Source organism: Meriones unguiculatus, chromosome 9 (assembly GCF_030254825.1).
Source record: "Meriones unguiculatus strain TT.TT164.6M chromosome 9, Bangor_MerUng_6.1, whole genome shotgun sequence".
NCBI classification, from domain to species: domain Eukaryota; kingdom Metazoa; phylum Chordata; class Mammalia; order Rodentia; family Muridae; genus Meriones; species Meriones unguiculatus.
The window spans coordinates 9,982,567-9,996,226 of record NC_083357.1 but is presented as its reverse complement, the minus strand read 5'-3'; the positions used below and the strand labels follow the sequence as shown (position 1 = coordinate 9,996,226).

General features: G+C 39.6%; 1 protein-coding gene across 5 annotated transcripts in view; it reads right to left on the bottom strand.

Annotated features, from left to right (window-relative positions):
- Positions 1–13,646, bottom strand: part of Parg (poly(ADP-ribose) glycohydrolase) — a 110,255-nt gene extending 96,609 nt beyond the window's left edge. Inside the window, exons 1-2 of one of the 5 annotated variants that reach the window (XM_021641728.2) lie at positions 13,577–13,646; positions 404–470 (exon numbers count right to left, since the gene is read on the bottom strand). In XM_021641728.2, the coding sequence (XP_021497403.1) occupies positions 404–441 (38 nt within the window). In that variant the 5' untranslated portion in view covers positions 442–470; positions 13,577–13,646. Of the gene's footprint in view, positions 1–403; positions 471–13,145 lie in introns of all 5 variants that reach the window. The other 4 variants (XM_021641725.2, XM_021641726.2, XM_021641727.2 and 1 more) reach the window with 4 other exon arrangements.
- Between the last annotated feature and the right edge of the window lie 14 nt (positions 13,647–13,660).

Sequence of the window (13,660 nt, the reverse complement as noted above, 5' to 3'; positions counted from 1 at the left end):
TAAGGTTACCTGTCTCATACTTTCGTCCTTCAAGACTCAGGCAAAGCCGGTGACTTGTTCCCTCCGTATGCTAGTCAGCAGTCATACCTGTACTTGCTCATGGCTTCACTGATAGATTTATCTCACAAAGTAGTAATAAGTTTTGTGTTTGTAACCACTACTGTACATGAGTAGCTTAAAGTCAGAAAGTACTTCTTTCTCATCTCTTTATCTCACAAATAAATGAAGGTCTCTCTATATAAAAAAACTAAAAAAATTATTAACTTAAAAGAGTTAAATGTTAAAAAGTTAATTAAGGTAGATAGAAAAAAAAGACAGAAAGAAATTTAAAACAAAAAAGAAGCAAGATAAAACAACCCCACCAATGTGTTATTCATTTCTCCATATAGAAATGTCTTTATACCTTTCTGATTCAGCTTTCTTGGTTCCTTTAGCGTCCATCCAGGTGGTAATAGACTTTTGTTTGAAAACTGTAAAAAAAATTTTAAATTAAAAAGTAAATATATATACATATAAATTCTTTCAAATAGAAAACATACATAGCCCATAAACATATAAGGTCTTTGTTAAAAAAAGAATAGCTACTCTTTCCAACTTCAAGTATTAAAAGATAAGACAGGTACAATGAGTATATACAGTATAGGGTTGAAAGTGGCTCCCTAAAGAGTTGTAAGAGCACAGGCTCCAGACTCAGAACATCTGTACTGAAATCCTGTCCACTTCAGTGGCTTTCTTTGTGACGGTGTAAAAGAACACTTTTCTCTGACTCATACTCCTCACCTACAAAGTATGTACATTACCAGCACCTTTCATGGGGTTAATGGGAAGTTTACATGATCAATAACTGAGATAAGGGACTGGGACACTCTATAGTAGATGCTCAGAAAAGACTAGTCCTCAATTATTATTAAAATGGGTTTTGATCAGGAACTAGGGTATTTCCTGGGAAAAAAAATTACTTTAAGAAAAGAAAGCCTAGTAATAATCAGCTAAGATTTCTTGAAAGAGGTAGTGCTAGAACTTTGTCTTGAAAACTCAAATAGTCAGTGACCTAAAAGGACAATCGTAAGCAAGGTACCAAAGGCAAAGAAATACTTAGAATAAGAGTAAAAAATATATAATTCAAAGGTCATCTAAGTACATATTATACAGAGTATCTTGAATGACCCATAGAAGTATAAAAAGGTCAGAAGTCACACCTAGAGCCATGATTTCAGAATTCAAAGCTCAGAAGACCATAGTCATTATGATGGATAACCTGGAGGCAAGCTAAGTGCTTACCAACAGAAACCAGTAAAAACCTACTGGTCTAGGTCAGTTCTCAACCACCTGGATCACAAGAAGGCTAGCAATAAATGAATCCCAGGACCATGCCCACACCTACTAATTCACGATCTTTTTTTTTTTTTTAATGTATACAATGTTGTGTCTGCCTGTACACCTGCACTCCAGAAGAGAGCCCGAGATCTCATTATAGATGGTTGTGAGCCACCGTGTGGTTGCTAGGAATTGAACTCAGGACTTCTGGAAGAGCAGACAGTGCTCTTAACCTCTGAGCCATCTCTCCAGCCCATAATTTAGAATCTTCAAATATATATAAATTATATTATACATATATATATATATAATTTCAGCTCCTGCCATTTTTCAATATATTATACATATTATATATAACATATTAGATTTAAGAATTACTGACTGAGGCACAAAATAACTCCTTATGAGATGAGTAAAATTGAGTACAGTCATTACAGATTTCAAGCTTGAAGCTTGAAAGACCTGAATGATCATAATAACACTTAGCAGAAATATGGGAAATAGGAGATTTAGGTATGGGGGAAAATATGATTAGGTTGATTCTGCATATACTAAATTTGAGATGTAAGGAATTGACTGAATGCATATGACCAGCAACAAACATAAAAATGATTAGCTCAGTAGTGGATGATGCAATGCAAATAAATGCAAGTCACATTTTATAACCATTAAAATATATACACTTGCAATTCTTGATATACTGGACATGAATTAAATGTATCCATTGTAGTATTAAATCTTAAACATTGCCAACTATTCTCTAAGTAGCAATATTAAGAATATTAAGGCCACAGTGGACTAGGGAAACTAGATGCAAGGTTAGCATCCAAAACCCCTGAGGCCATGCAGACCACAAAAAAACCAGGGAGATACCTTACAGTACCTGAAGACTTGCTAGTCACCAGAACCCCAGGCCACTCAGGCTAGAAGACAGACAGAAAACAGAAACCTAGCAGAAAAAACATCCATTCAACAAATATAAACTCAGAGATCAGCACCTAAACCCATAATAACCACAAAACCCAGCTGTCTAAAAGCCAGTTTAAGAACACCATCAAGAAAATGCAGGGCAGTATGGCACCAGCAGAGCCTATCTAGTCTACTACAACAAGCTCTGGATATCCTAACACAGCTGAAGCACATAAAAATAACCTTAAATCCAATCTTAGGAAGATGATAGAGGCCTTGAAAGAGGAAATTAATAAAACCCTTAAAAAATACAGGAAAATTTAATCAAATAGGTGAAGGCAATGAATAAAACTGTTCAAGACCTGAAAATGAAAATAGAATCAATAAAGAAAACACAACTGAGGAAATTCTGGAGATGGAAAACCTAAGGAAGAGAACAGAAAATATAGACCCAAGCATCACCAACAGAATACAAGAAATAGAAGAAAGAACTTCAGGCACAGAAGATACAAGAAACTGATACATCCGTCAAAGAAATGTTAAATCTAAAAAGTTTCTGACACAAACATTCAAAAAATTTCTGACACTATGAAAAGACCAAACTTAAGAATAATAAGAACAGAAGAACAAGAGCTCAAAGGCCCAGAAAATATTTTCAACAAAATCATAGAAGGAAATTTCCCTAACCTAAAGAAAGAGATGACTATACACATACAAAAAGCTTTCAGAACATCAAATAAATTGAACCAAAAAAGAAAATCCTCCTACTACATAATAATCGAAACATTAAGGGTACAAAGAAGGAATATTAAAAGCTGTAAGGGAAAAAGGCCAAATAACACATAAGGGCACACCTATTAGAATTATACCTGACTTAACAGAAACTCTAAAAGCCAGAAGGGCCTGGGAAGATGTCTTGCAGTCTCCAAGAGACCACAGATGCCAGCCCAGACTACTATAACCAGCAAAACTTAAAATCACTGTACATGAAGTAAACAAGATATTCCATGACAAATCTAAATTTAAACAATATATATCCACAAATCCAGCCCTACAGAAGATACTAGAAGAAAAACTCCAACCCAAGGAGGTTAACTACACACAAGAAAACACAGAAAATTAAAAAAAAAAAAACTCACAACAGCAAAACCAAAAGAAGTGTGCACATGCACGCACACACAAATACACACACTACCACAACCATAAAAATAAAAGGAATTAACAATAACTGGTCTTTAATATCTCTCAACATCAAAGGACTCAATTCCCCAATAAAAAGACAGAAACTATCTGAAAGGACACGAAAACAGGGTCTGCTACATACAAGAAACACACCTCAGCAACAAAGATAGACATTACCTCAAAGTAAAGACCTGAAAAAAAGATTTTCCAAGCAAACAGATCCAAGAAGGAAGTTGGAGTAGCCATTCTAATACCTAAAAAATAGACTTATAAAACAAAATTAATAAAGAGATGAAGGACACTTCATACTCATCAAAGGAAAAGGCCATCAAGATGAGCTCTCAATTCTGAGCATCTATGCTCCACATTCATAAAGAAGCATTACTAAAGATTAAATCACATATCAAACCCCACACATTTAATAGCATGTCCACGCACACAAATGGACAGGTCATTCAAACAGAAACTAAACAAAGAAATAGAATTAACAGATGTTATGGCTCAAATGGACTTAACAGTTATCTACAGAACATTTCACCCAAACACAAAAGAATACACCTTCTTCTCAGCATCTCATGGAACTTTCTCCAAAACTGACTATATACTCAGTCACAAAGCAAGCTTCAACAGATACAAGAAAACTGAAATAACCCCCTGTACCTTATCAGACCACCACAGATTAAAGATGGACTTCAACAAAAACAGAGGGGAAAAAAAAAAACCAAAACCGGAAAGCCTACAAACATTCATGGAAACTGAACAATTCTCTACTCAATGACTACTGGGTCAAAAAAGAAATAAAGAAAAAAATTAAAGACCTTCTAGAATTCAACGAAAATGAATGCACAACATACCCAAACTTATGAGACACAACAAAAGCAGTGCTAAGAGGAAAGTTCACAGGACTATGTACCTTTATAAAGAAATTAGTGAGATCTCATACTTAACAACACATTTGCAAGCTCCAGAACAAAAAGAACCAAACACACCCAAGAGGAGTAGATGGCAAGAAATAATCAAACTCAGAGCTGAAATCAGTAAAATAGAAACAAAGAGAACGCAGGAATCAATGAAACAAAGAGTTGGTTCCTTGAGAAAAATCAACAAGATAGACAAACCCTTAGCCAAACTAACTAAAGGCAGAGAGAGAATATCCAATTTAACAAAATCAAAATTGTAATGGGAGACATAACAAGAGACACTGAAGAAACCCCAAAAGTTATTAGGTCTTACTTCAAAAATGTGTATTCCACAAAACTGGAAAATCTAAATAGAATGGATGATTTTCTTGATATACACAACTTACCAAAGACAAATCAAGATCAATAGTCTAAATAGAACTATAATCCCTAAGGAACTAGAAGTAGTCTCCCAACCGAAAAATACACCAAGGGCTAGATAGTTTTAGTGCATAATTCTACAAGACCTTCAAGGAAGAGTTAATACCAATAATCCTCAAATTATTACACAAAATACAGAAGGAACACTGCCAAAATCATTTTCAGTCTGCTTACCCTGATGATACCTAAAACACTACAAAGATTCAATAAAGAAAGAGAATTTCCGACCCATCTTCCTTATGAATATTGATGCAAAAATAATAAAATACTTGGAAACTGATGTTGCAGAATATTTGATCCCATTGTGAATCCCGAAATTGTGAACTGTAAATCCCTGTTTTATGTTTGGTGTGGTTGAGTCCTAGCACACACCTTTAATCCAAGAACTTTTTATTATAAACAGGTGATTATGGTGTGGTTCACCCAGCCCTAGCAAACACCTTTAATCTAAGAGTTTTCTGTAAACAGGATTTGATAAAAGTTAAACCTCGGTCAAGGGGGAGAGCAAAAAGCAGCTGACAGGGATTAAAAATGGACTTTAAGTTGAGGGGTATTTAAGAAACATGGAGAAGAAAGGGCTTTTAGCTTAAGCTCTGGCTTTAGCTTTGGCCTCAGCTCCTCAGCTCCCTGACTTTTGGGGCTTTGAGCTAGCAAGCCTTTGGCCTTGGGTTTTTTGGCCTTTTCCTCCTGGACTGTCAGTTGAGCAAGTGAGCCTTTTGGGTTTTTTCCATCCAGACCTGAGCTGAGAAGAAAGGTCAGCTGGGTGCTTTCTTTGCCTCTCTGAGATAGCAGGTTTTCACCCCAACAGTTAGTTAGGATTTTCATTTAAAAACAAACAAACAAGCAAAAAAAAAAAAAAAAAAACCAAATCCAAGTACACATCAAAAACATCATCCACCATCTTAATCACAGAGATGAAGGGATGGCCCAACATACAAAAATCTGTCAATATAACCCAACATATAAACAAAAACAAACTTTAAGAAAAAAAAACAAAAACACATGATCATCTCATTAGATTCTGAAAAAAGGATTTGACAAAATCCAACATTTCTTTATGACAAAAGTCTTGGAGGGATCAGGGACACAGAAACATACCTAAACACAATAAAGGCAATATACAGCAAGCTGATAGCCAACATCAAATTACATGGAGAGAAACTCAAAGCAATTCCATTAAAATCAGGGACAAGACAAGGCTACCCACTCTCTCTGCATCTATTCAATATAGTACTTGAATTTCAACTGCAGCAATAAGACAACTAAAGGAGATCAAGGAGATTCACATTGGAAAGGAAGAAGTACCACTATTCTCAAATTATATGATAATATAAATAAGCGACCCCCAAAAATTCTACCACAAAACTCCTACAGGTGACAAATACCTTCAGCAAAATGGTTGGATGCAAGTTAACTCATGAAAATCAGTAGCCTTCCTATATACAAATGATAAATGGCTGAGAAAGAAATCAGGGAGACAACACCCTTCACAATAGCCACAAATAGTCTAAAATATCTTGGTGTAACTCTAACCAAGCAAATGAAAGACCTGTATGACAAGAACTTTAAGACTCTAAATAAAGAAATTGAAGAAAATGTCAGAAGATGGAAAGATCTCCCATGCTCATAGATTGGTAGGATTAACAGTAAAAATGGCCACCTTACCAAAAGCAATCTACAGATTCAATGCAATTCCCATCAAAATTCCGACATGATTCTATATAAATCTTGAAAGAACAATACTCAACTTCATATGGAAAAACAAAAACCCAGGATAGCTAAAACAATCCTGCACAAAATAAAAGAACTTCCAGAGGTATCACCATCCCTGGTTCCAAGCTTTATTACAGAGCAATAGTAATAAAAACAGCATGGTATTGACATAAAAACAGACAGGTTGGTCAATGGAATTGAATCAATGACCCAGAAGTAAATCCACGCACCTATGGACACCTCATTTTTGACAAAGGAGAAAAAATTATACAATGGAAAAAAGAAAGCAACTTCAACAAACATGCTGGTCTAACTGGATATTGGCATGTACAGGAATGCAAATAGATTCATACCTATTATCTTACACAAAACTCAAGTCCCAAGTGGATCAAAGACTTCAACATAAAACCAGGTACACTAAATCTAATAGAACAGAAAGTAGGGAATAGCCTTGAATGCATTGGCACAGGAGACAACTGCCTGAATAGAAACAGCTAAGGCAATAAGATCAAAAAATTAACAAATGGAACTTCATGAAACTGCAGAGCTTCTGTAAGGCAAAGGACACTGTCAATAGGACAAAATGGCAACCTACAGAATCCAACTCCACATCTGACAGAGAGCTGATATCCAAAATAAAGAACTCAAGAAGCTAGATAGACATCAACAAATAACCCAATTTAAAAATGGAGTGCAGATCTAAACAGGGAATAATGGACAGAGGAATCTCTAATGGCTGAGAAGCACTTAAAGAAATGTACAACATCCTTAGCCATCAGGGAAGTGGAAATCAAAATGACTCTGAGATTCCATCTTCTACCTATCAGAATAGCTAAGATCAAAAACTCAAGCAACAGCACATGTTGGTGAGGTCGTGGAGCAAGGGGAACAGTTCTCCATTGCTGGTGAGACTGCAAACTTATACAACCACTTTGGAAATCAATTTGGTGGTTTCTTAGAAAATTGGGAAGAGATCTACCTCAAGACCCAGCTATACCACTCCTAGGCATATATCCAAAGGATGCTCTACCATACCACAATAACACTTGCTCAAAATAACAGTTTTATTCATACTAGCCCAAAACTGGAAACAACCTAGATGTCCCTCAACTGAAAAATGGATAAAGAAAATATGGAATAACTGCACATTAGAATACTACTGAGCTATTAAAAATGAGGATGTCAGGTGTGTTACCACAGCACTCCAGGAGGCAGGGGCAGGCGGACCTCTGTGAGTTCGAGGCTAGCCTTGTTTACAAAGCAAGTCCAAGACAGCCATGGCTACACAAAGAAACCCTGTCTCAAAAAAAAAAAAAGCCAAAAAAAAAAACAACGACATCATGAAATTTGCAGGCAAGTGGATAAAACTAGAAAAGATTATCCTGAGTGTATTAAGCCAGACCCAGAAAGAAAACTGTAGTATGTACTTAGTTATAAGTCATAATGTTCCTTTCCATGTCCCACCATTTACCTGCAAAATTCATGATTTCCTTGTTTTTCACTGCTGAGTAATACTCCTTGTTTTTAATTGCTGAGTGTAGATGTACCACAATTTCTGTATCCATTCTTCAGTTGAGGGGCATCTGGGTTGTTTCCAGCTTCTGGCTATTACAAACAAGGCTGCTACAAACATGGTTGAGCAAATGTCCTTATTGTGTACTTGAGCCTCTTTTGGATATTTGCCTAGGAGTGGTATGGCTGGATCTTGAGGAAGTGCTATTCCTAGTTGTCTGAGAAAGTGCCAGATTGATTTCCAGAGTGTTTGTACAAGTTTACATTCCCACCAGCAGTGGAGGAGGGTTCCCTTTCTCCACATCCTCTCCAGCATGTGTTGTCACTTGAGTTTTTGATCTTGGCCATTCTGATGGGTGTAAGGTGAAATCTCAAGAGTCGTTTTGATTTTCATTTCCCTGATGGCTAATAATGTTGAGCATTTAAGTGTTTCTCTGCCATTCGATATAGGATCGCTCATCCTGAGTGAGCTATCCCAGAAGCAGAAAGATGCACACGGTATATACTATATACACACTCATATAGACATGTAATATAGGATAAACCTATTAAAATCTGTACACCTAAAGAAATTAGAGGGAGGACTCTGGCTAAAATGCTCAATCCCCATCCCAAAAGGCAAAGAGGATGGACATCAGAAGAAGAAAACAGGAAACAAGTTAGGAGCCTGCCACAGAGGGCCTCTGAAAGGCTCTGCCCTGCAGACTATCAAAGCAGATGTTGAGACTTATGGCCAAACTTTGGGCAGAATGCAGGGAATCTTATGAAAGAAGTAGGAAATAGTAAGATCTAGAGAGGACAGAAGGTCCACAAGGAGAGCAACAGAACTAAAAACTTTGAACACAGTCTCTTTCCTGAGACTCATACTCCAACCAAGTACCATGCATGGAGATAACTTAGAACCCCTGCACAGATACAGTCCATGGCAGTTCAGTGTCCAAGTGGGTTCCATAGTAATGGGAATAGAGACTGCTTCTGACATGAACTGATTGGCCTGCTCTTTGATCACCTCCCTGAGGGGGGAGCACCATTACCAGGCCACAGAGGAAGACAATGCAGCCACTCCTGATGAGACCTAACAGACTAGGATCAAAACGAAGAAAAAGAAACGCTCCCCTACCAGGACATGGGGAGAGGCATGCGTGGAAAAAGGGGGGGAAGGGACAGGTTGGGAAGGAAGGAGGGAGGAAACTAGAGGAGGGATACAAAGTAAATAAAGTGTAATTAAAAATAAAATTAAAATTAAAACAAGTAAGTCATAACGTACAGAATAACCATGTACAAAACACAGAAGCTATGTAAAAAGGAGGGCCCCACTGGGTGGGGTAGGGAACACACTTGAATTTCACTAAGAAGGGAAAATAGATCAGACACGAGGGAGTGGTTAGAGGGAGGGCATTGTGTTGGGGGTTGGTCTGATGCTTGTATATTAATGGTTTATACCGATAATAGTTACTGATCCTTAAGATCTGGTTACTGCCCAGATACACCTACCCTTGTTGTATAAACCTGCCTAAGACATTATGCCTGATGGTTGATTAAACGGCCTGTACCTGAGCAGGGCAGAATGGGGTAGGCAGGCTTAAGGTTCCCCAGCTTCAGGTTCAAGAAAATCTTGGGAAATAGACGGATGGGAACAGAGGAAGGAAGAGGATGCCATGATGGGTTAACACAGAGAAGAAATCACATGGGCCAGGAGGAAGGACTCTGAGGATGGCGTGGATGGAGAAAACGCCAAGACGAAAATATAAGCAAGTGTTTATAAAATTATGGATGGTAGGTAGCTCTGATAAGGATGGTTAAGACAGATGGCACTGGATGGGGGCTGGGAGGTGAATGGTGAGGTTACTGAGACAGCACAGCCCAAGATGATAAGGCAATTATAAAATCTAGCAGGTGTCTGTGTCTTATTAATTGTGATAGTGGATTAAATAATACCACCAAAATAATTACAGGGATAAAAATAAATAATAACATATAGCCAACCATACCCTCATTTTTAATTACTACAACAGGACTGTGTGGCAGAGGAGTTGGGGATGGGAATAATGGAGGGAGAGAGTACTGGGAGAGGCAACCAGATTGGGAGAGAGCATCTCTGGTAAGAGTTAGAAACCTAGGACAATGGAAACTCCCAGGAGCTACGAGGGTGACCCTAGCTAAGACTCCTAACAATGGGGGATATGGGGCCTGAACTGGGCATCTTCTGTAGCCAGGCAAGACTTGAAATGGAGGGATTGGGACACCAACCCAGCCACAAAACCTTACACCCACAATATGTCCCACCTATTGGTTGATATCCATAGGAGGCCTCCCCTTTTCTGAAGAGAGGGGATGAGGGGTAGGCGGCAGGGGAGGTAAGAGGGAGGGACCAGGAGGAGGGAGGGAAAGTTGTGACTGAGATACAAAGTAAATAAATAACTTAAAAAGAAAAAATAGACACTGAACATTCTGCTCACTGGTGCTCTGTGGCAGGTAAACAAAAAACACCAGCAATGTGAATATTTCATGATTTCTCTTTTGCAGAAAACTTAGGATCCAACTAATGAGAAAAGGTTAGTATTCCCAACTGTTCCCAGCAATTATGCAAATAAAGTTAGTAGGACCACAGGTTATCTAGTAACAGAATTCAGAGACATTATCTGTAGTTCAGTTCCTACTCCTTTATAGCAAGTTCTCTGAAATCCACATCCTAAATTTAACATCCATCCCTTCCTTATATCCTTAAGTGCTTTACTTATTGGGTAGCTGTTCTGTATTTCCTGAAAGTGGTTTCTCTGGACTTTATTTGATCCAACGTTTTATAAACTAAAAACAATAAGCAGTTTTTTAAAAACAAAAGACTAGATAATATAAGAATGTATTAACATATTATACATAGTAAGAATGTTATTCCATGAAATTTTTCAGTCATAAATATGGCATATGTAAAAAATTACAGATATTACTATAAACTTACAGAAAAATATGTACACAGTGGCCTAAAGTTTAAAAAGTCTTAACCCATTTTTCCAAAACATTAAAGTATTCTTTTGCTTTGCTTAAAAGCTTCTAGGAGGCCCATTAACTACAGAATACAGTTTGAATTCCTTTACATGGCACTTAAGTTTGTCCACAGTAACACTCGCCTAAGTCTTCTGTAACCCCATGTCCCAGACATGCTGCTCCTTCCACCTACATTAATATACCCACCCCCTTTATTTACACTGCACATCCTATTATTTCAAGACCTGGGACAAGCCAGAGGCAGGATTGTACCTGATTAAGTACCTTTGATTTTTGTATTTATGAGGCAGAGGCAGGCAGAGCTCCAGACTAGCCAGAACTTTTTTTTCCTTGTCTCAAAAGGAAACAGAAAAAAGAAAAAGAAAAAGCAGAAGCAGAAGCAGAAAAAGAACTTGCTTCAAGTCTGTTCCCAGAGGTCCCAAGACAGACTAGCATACACCATTTGCCCTAATCTGCCCAGCCTCTTACACTGTGGAGCAATTAATTCTCTTGGCAATGATCTTGGCCCTGGGTGAAAAAACACATGCTAGGCTTTCCTCATACTCACTGAGCATTTTTCTCAGACCTCCTTTAAAATGCTGGTGTTCCTAAAGGCTCTGTCCTTGATCATTTTACTTTCTCTAAATACTTGCACACTCTAAACCACACTTACTGCTTCCATAATAATAACGGGGGGGGGGGGGTGTTTAAAGACAGGGTTTCTCTGTGCAACAAAAGTCCTGGCTATCCTGGGCTCAGTTTGTAGACAGGGATGGCCTCAAACTCATAGAGATCTGCCTGCCTCTGCCTCCAAGTGCTGGGATCAAAGGTATGTACCACCATTGCCTGGCTTGCATTATTATTTTTATGCCAAGATCTTCTCAAATAATTTCTCTAGCATAGATGTACTTCTTCTGAGGTACAAAAGGACAGCATTCTCTCTAGAATCCATCCACTTCTGTTTCCTACTGCCTGCATCAGAATCTAAGTGCAAATCATCTCCCATCGAGACCTTTAGTCCTGGGGTTTCAATCAGTTTTTCTTTTCCATTTTCTACACACCAACCAACCACACAGATGGTTCAAAAAACAAGTTTAAGTCATGTCATCCTTCCTCCACCACACACACACACACACACACACACACACACACACTAAACATCCTTTTTATTTTTTTAAGCATGCACCACTCTCTTTTTAAAAGATTTAGTTATGTAGACATATGTGAGTGTTCTATCTGCATATACACCTGCAGGCCAGAAGAGGGCATCACATTCCTAGTGTAGATGGTTGTTAACAACCATGTGGTTGCTGGGAATTGAACTCGGGACCTCTGGAAGAGCAGACAGTGCTCTTAACCTCTGAGCCATCTCTCCAGCCCCACACTGAACATCCTTTAATGGCCTCTCACAGCCCTGAAAACATAAAGTTCAAAATCTTTAGTAACGTCCACAGCACTGTCTATACTTCAGTGCAGTAGGTTGACTTTTTCCCATTTCTCTGCAACCCATCTCTCACTATTCCACCATTTATTCTATGCACCAGCTGCACTTCTGAAACTCCTCTTTCTCGTTCTTCTCCAGTACCATAGTAAGTACCAAATCTTCTGGAGTACTATCTTTGATCTCATAACTAGGTTAAGTACACTTAACCCCTACCAAAACAAGGTCTCCTTCACGAACAAGAAAATCCATTACTCTTGGTGACACAGGTTTGTTTGACTTGGGCTGTTGTTTATCTCCCCGTAGAAATTCCAAAGTATGAAGGCAGAGACCAAGTGTTCAACATTGTATGCCAGGACAAGTACAATGCCAGCAAGATAAGACTAACAGCTCTGCACTCTAGGAAGCCAGCACCTGGCTGGGTAAAGTCCAACACCTTTGTTTACATCTTCTGGAAAGTGAAACGCCCTTCTGCTTCATATACACAACTAGACTTCCTAAATAAGACAATTTCTATCCAAGCTGAGGACACTGAACAGGTGAGATCCACCCAGTTAGCAACTGTCCATCAGCTTTCCACACCACACATGCCACTAGAAAAACTGCAGCCTCTCTCTCCGACGAATGACATCTAGTGACTAAACAAGGGGGCATCAGAGTGGTGGAGACGAGATCAGACAGAAGTGACTGAAGTCCGAAGGTCCTCAGACTGTAACAAGGACAAAAATTTTTATTTTCCCACGTACCAAACGAGGTGGCGCTGCCTCTGTGCGGTCCCGCCCGCCCCGGGACGCAGGCTGGCGAGGACGATGGGACCCTGAACTGTACGGGAGCGTCCTTGGGGTCGAGAACGCGCCTCTGCCTGCCGGGGAAGCTCCGAGAGTCCGAGGCAGCCGGCGCAGAAGTTCCAGCGGCACCCCAGCGGGGCCGCTTGGTGCAGGGCTCACAGCCGGGGCCCGCACTCATGCTGGGACCCGCAGGGCGCAGTCCCCGGGCCGGCCCGGGCGGAGAGCCTCATTCACTAACCCTGACAGGGACGGACTGCGCCTCCTTCTCGGCGACCCCCGCACCATTCCCTTTCTGCGGCGGCCCGCTCTTGAGGCTGCTGCTCCGCGGGACTCCGAGCCAGACCCTCCCTGCGCAGCCGCTTGCCTCCGCTCGGCCGCAGGGAGCCCACCTGCCCCAGACGCGCCACTTCCACTCACGCTCCGGCTCCGACTCCGGCTCACTTTCCCACCACCGGAAAGCAGCCGTCCCGCGC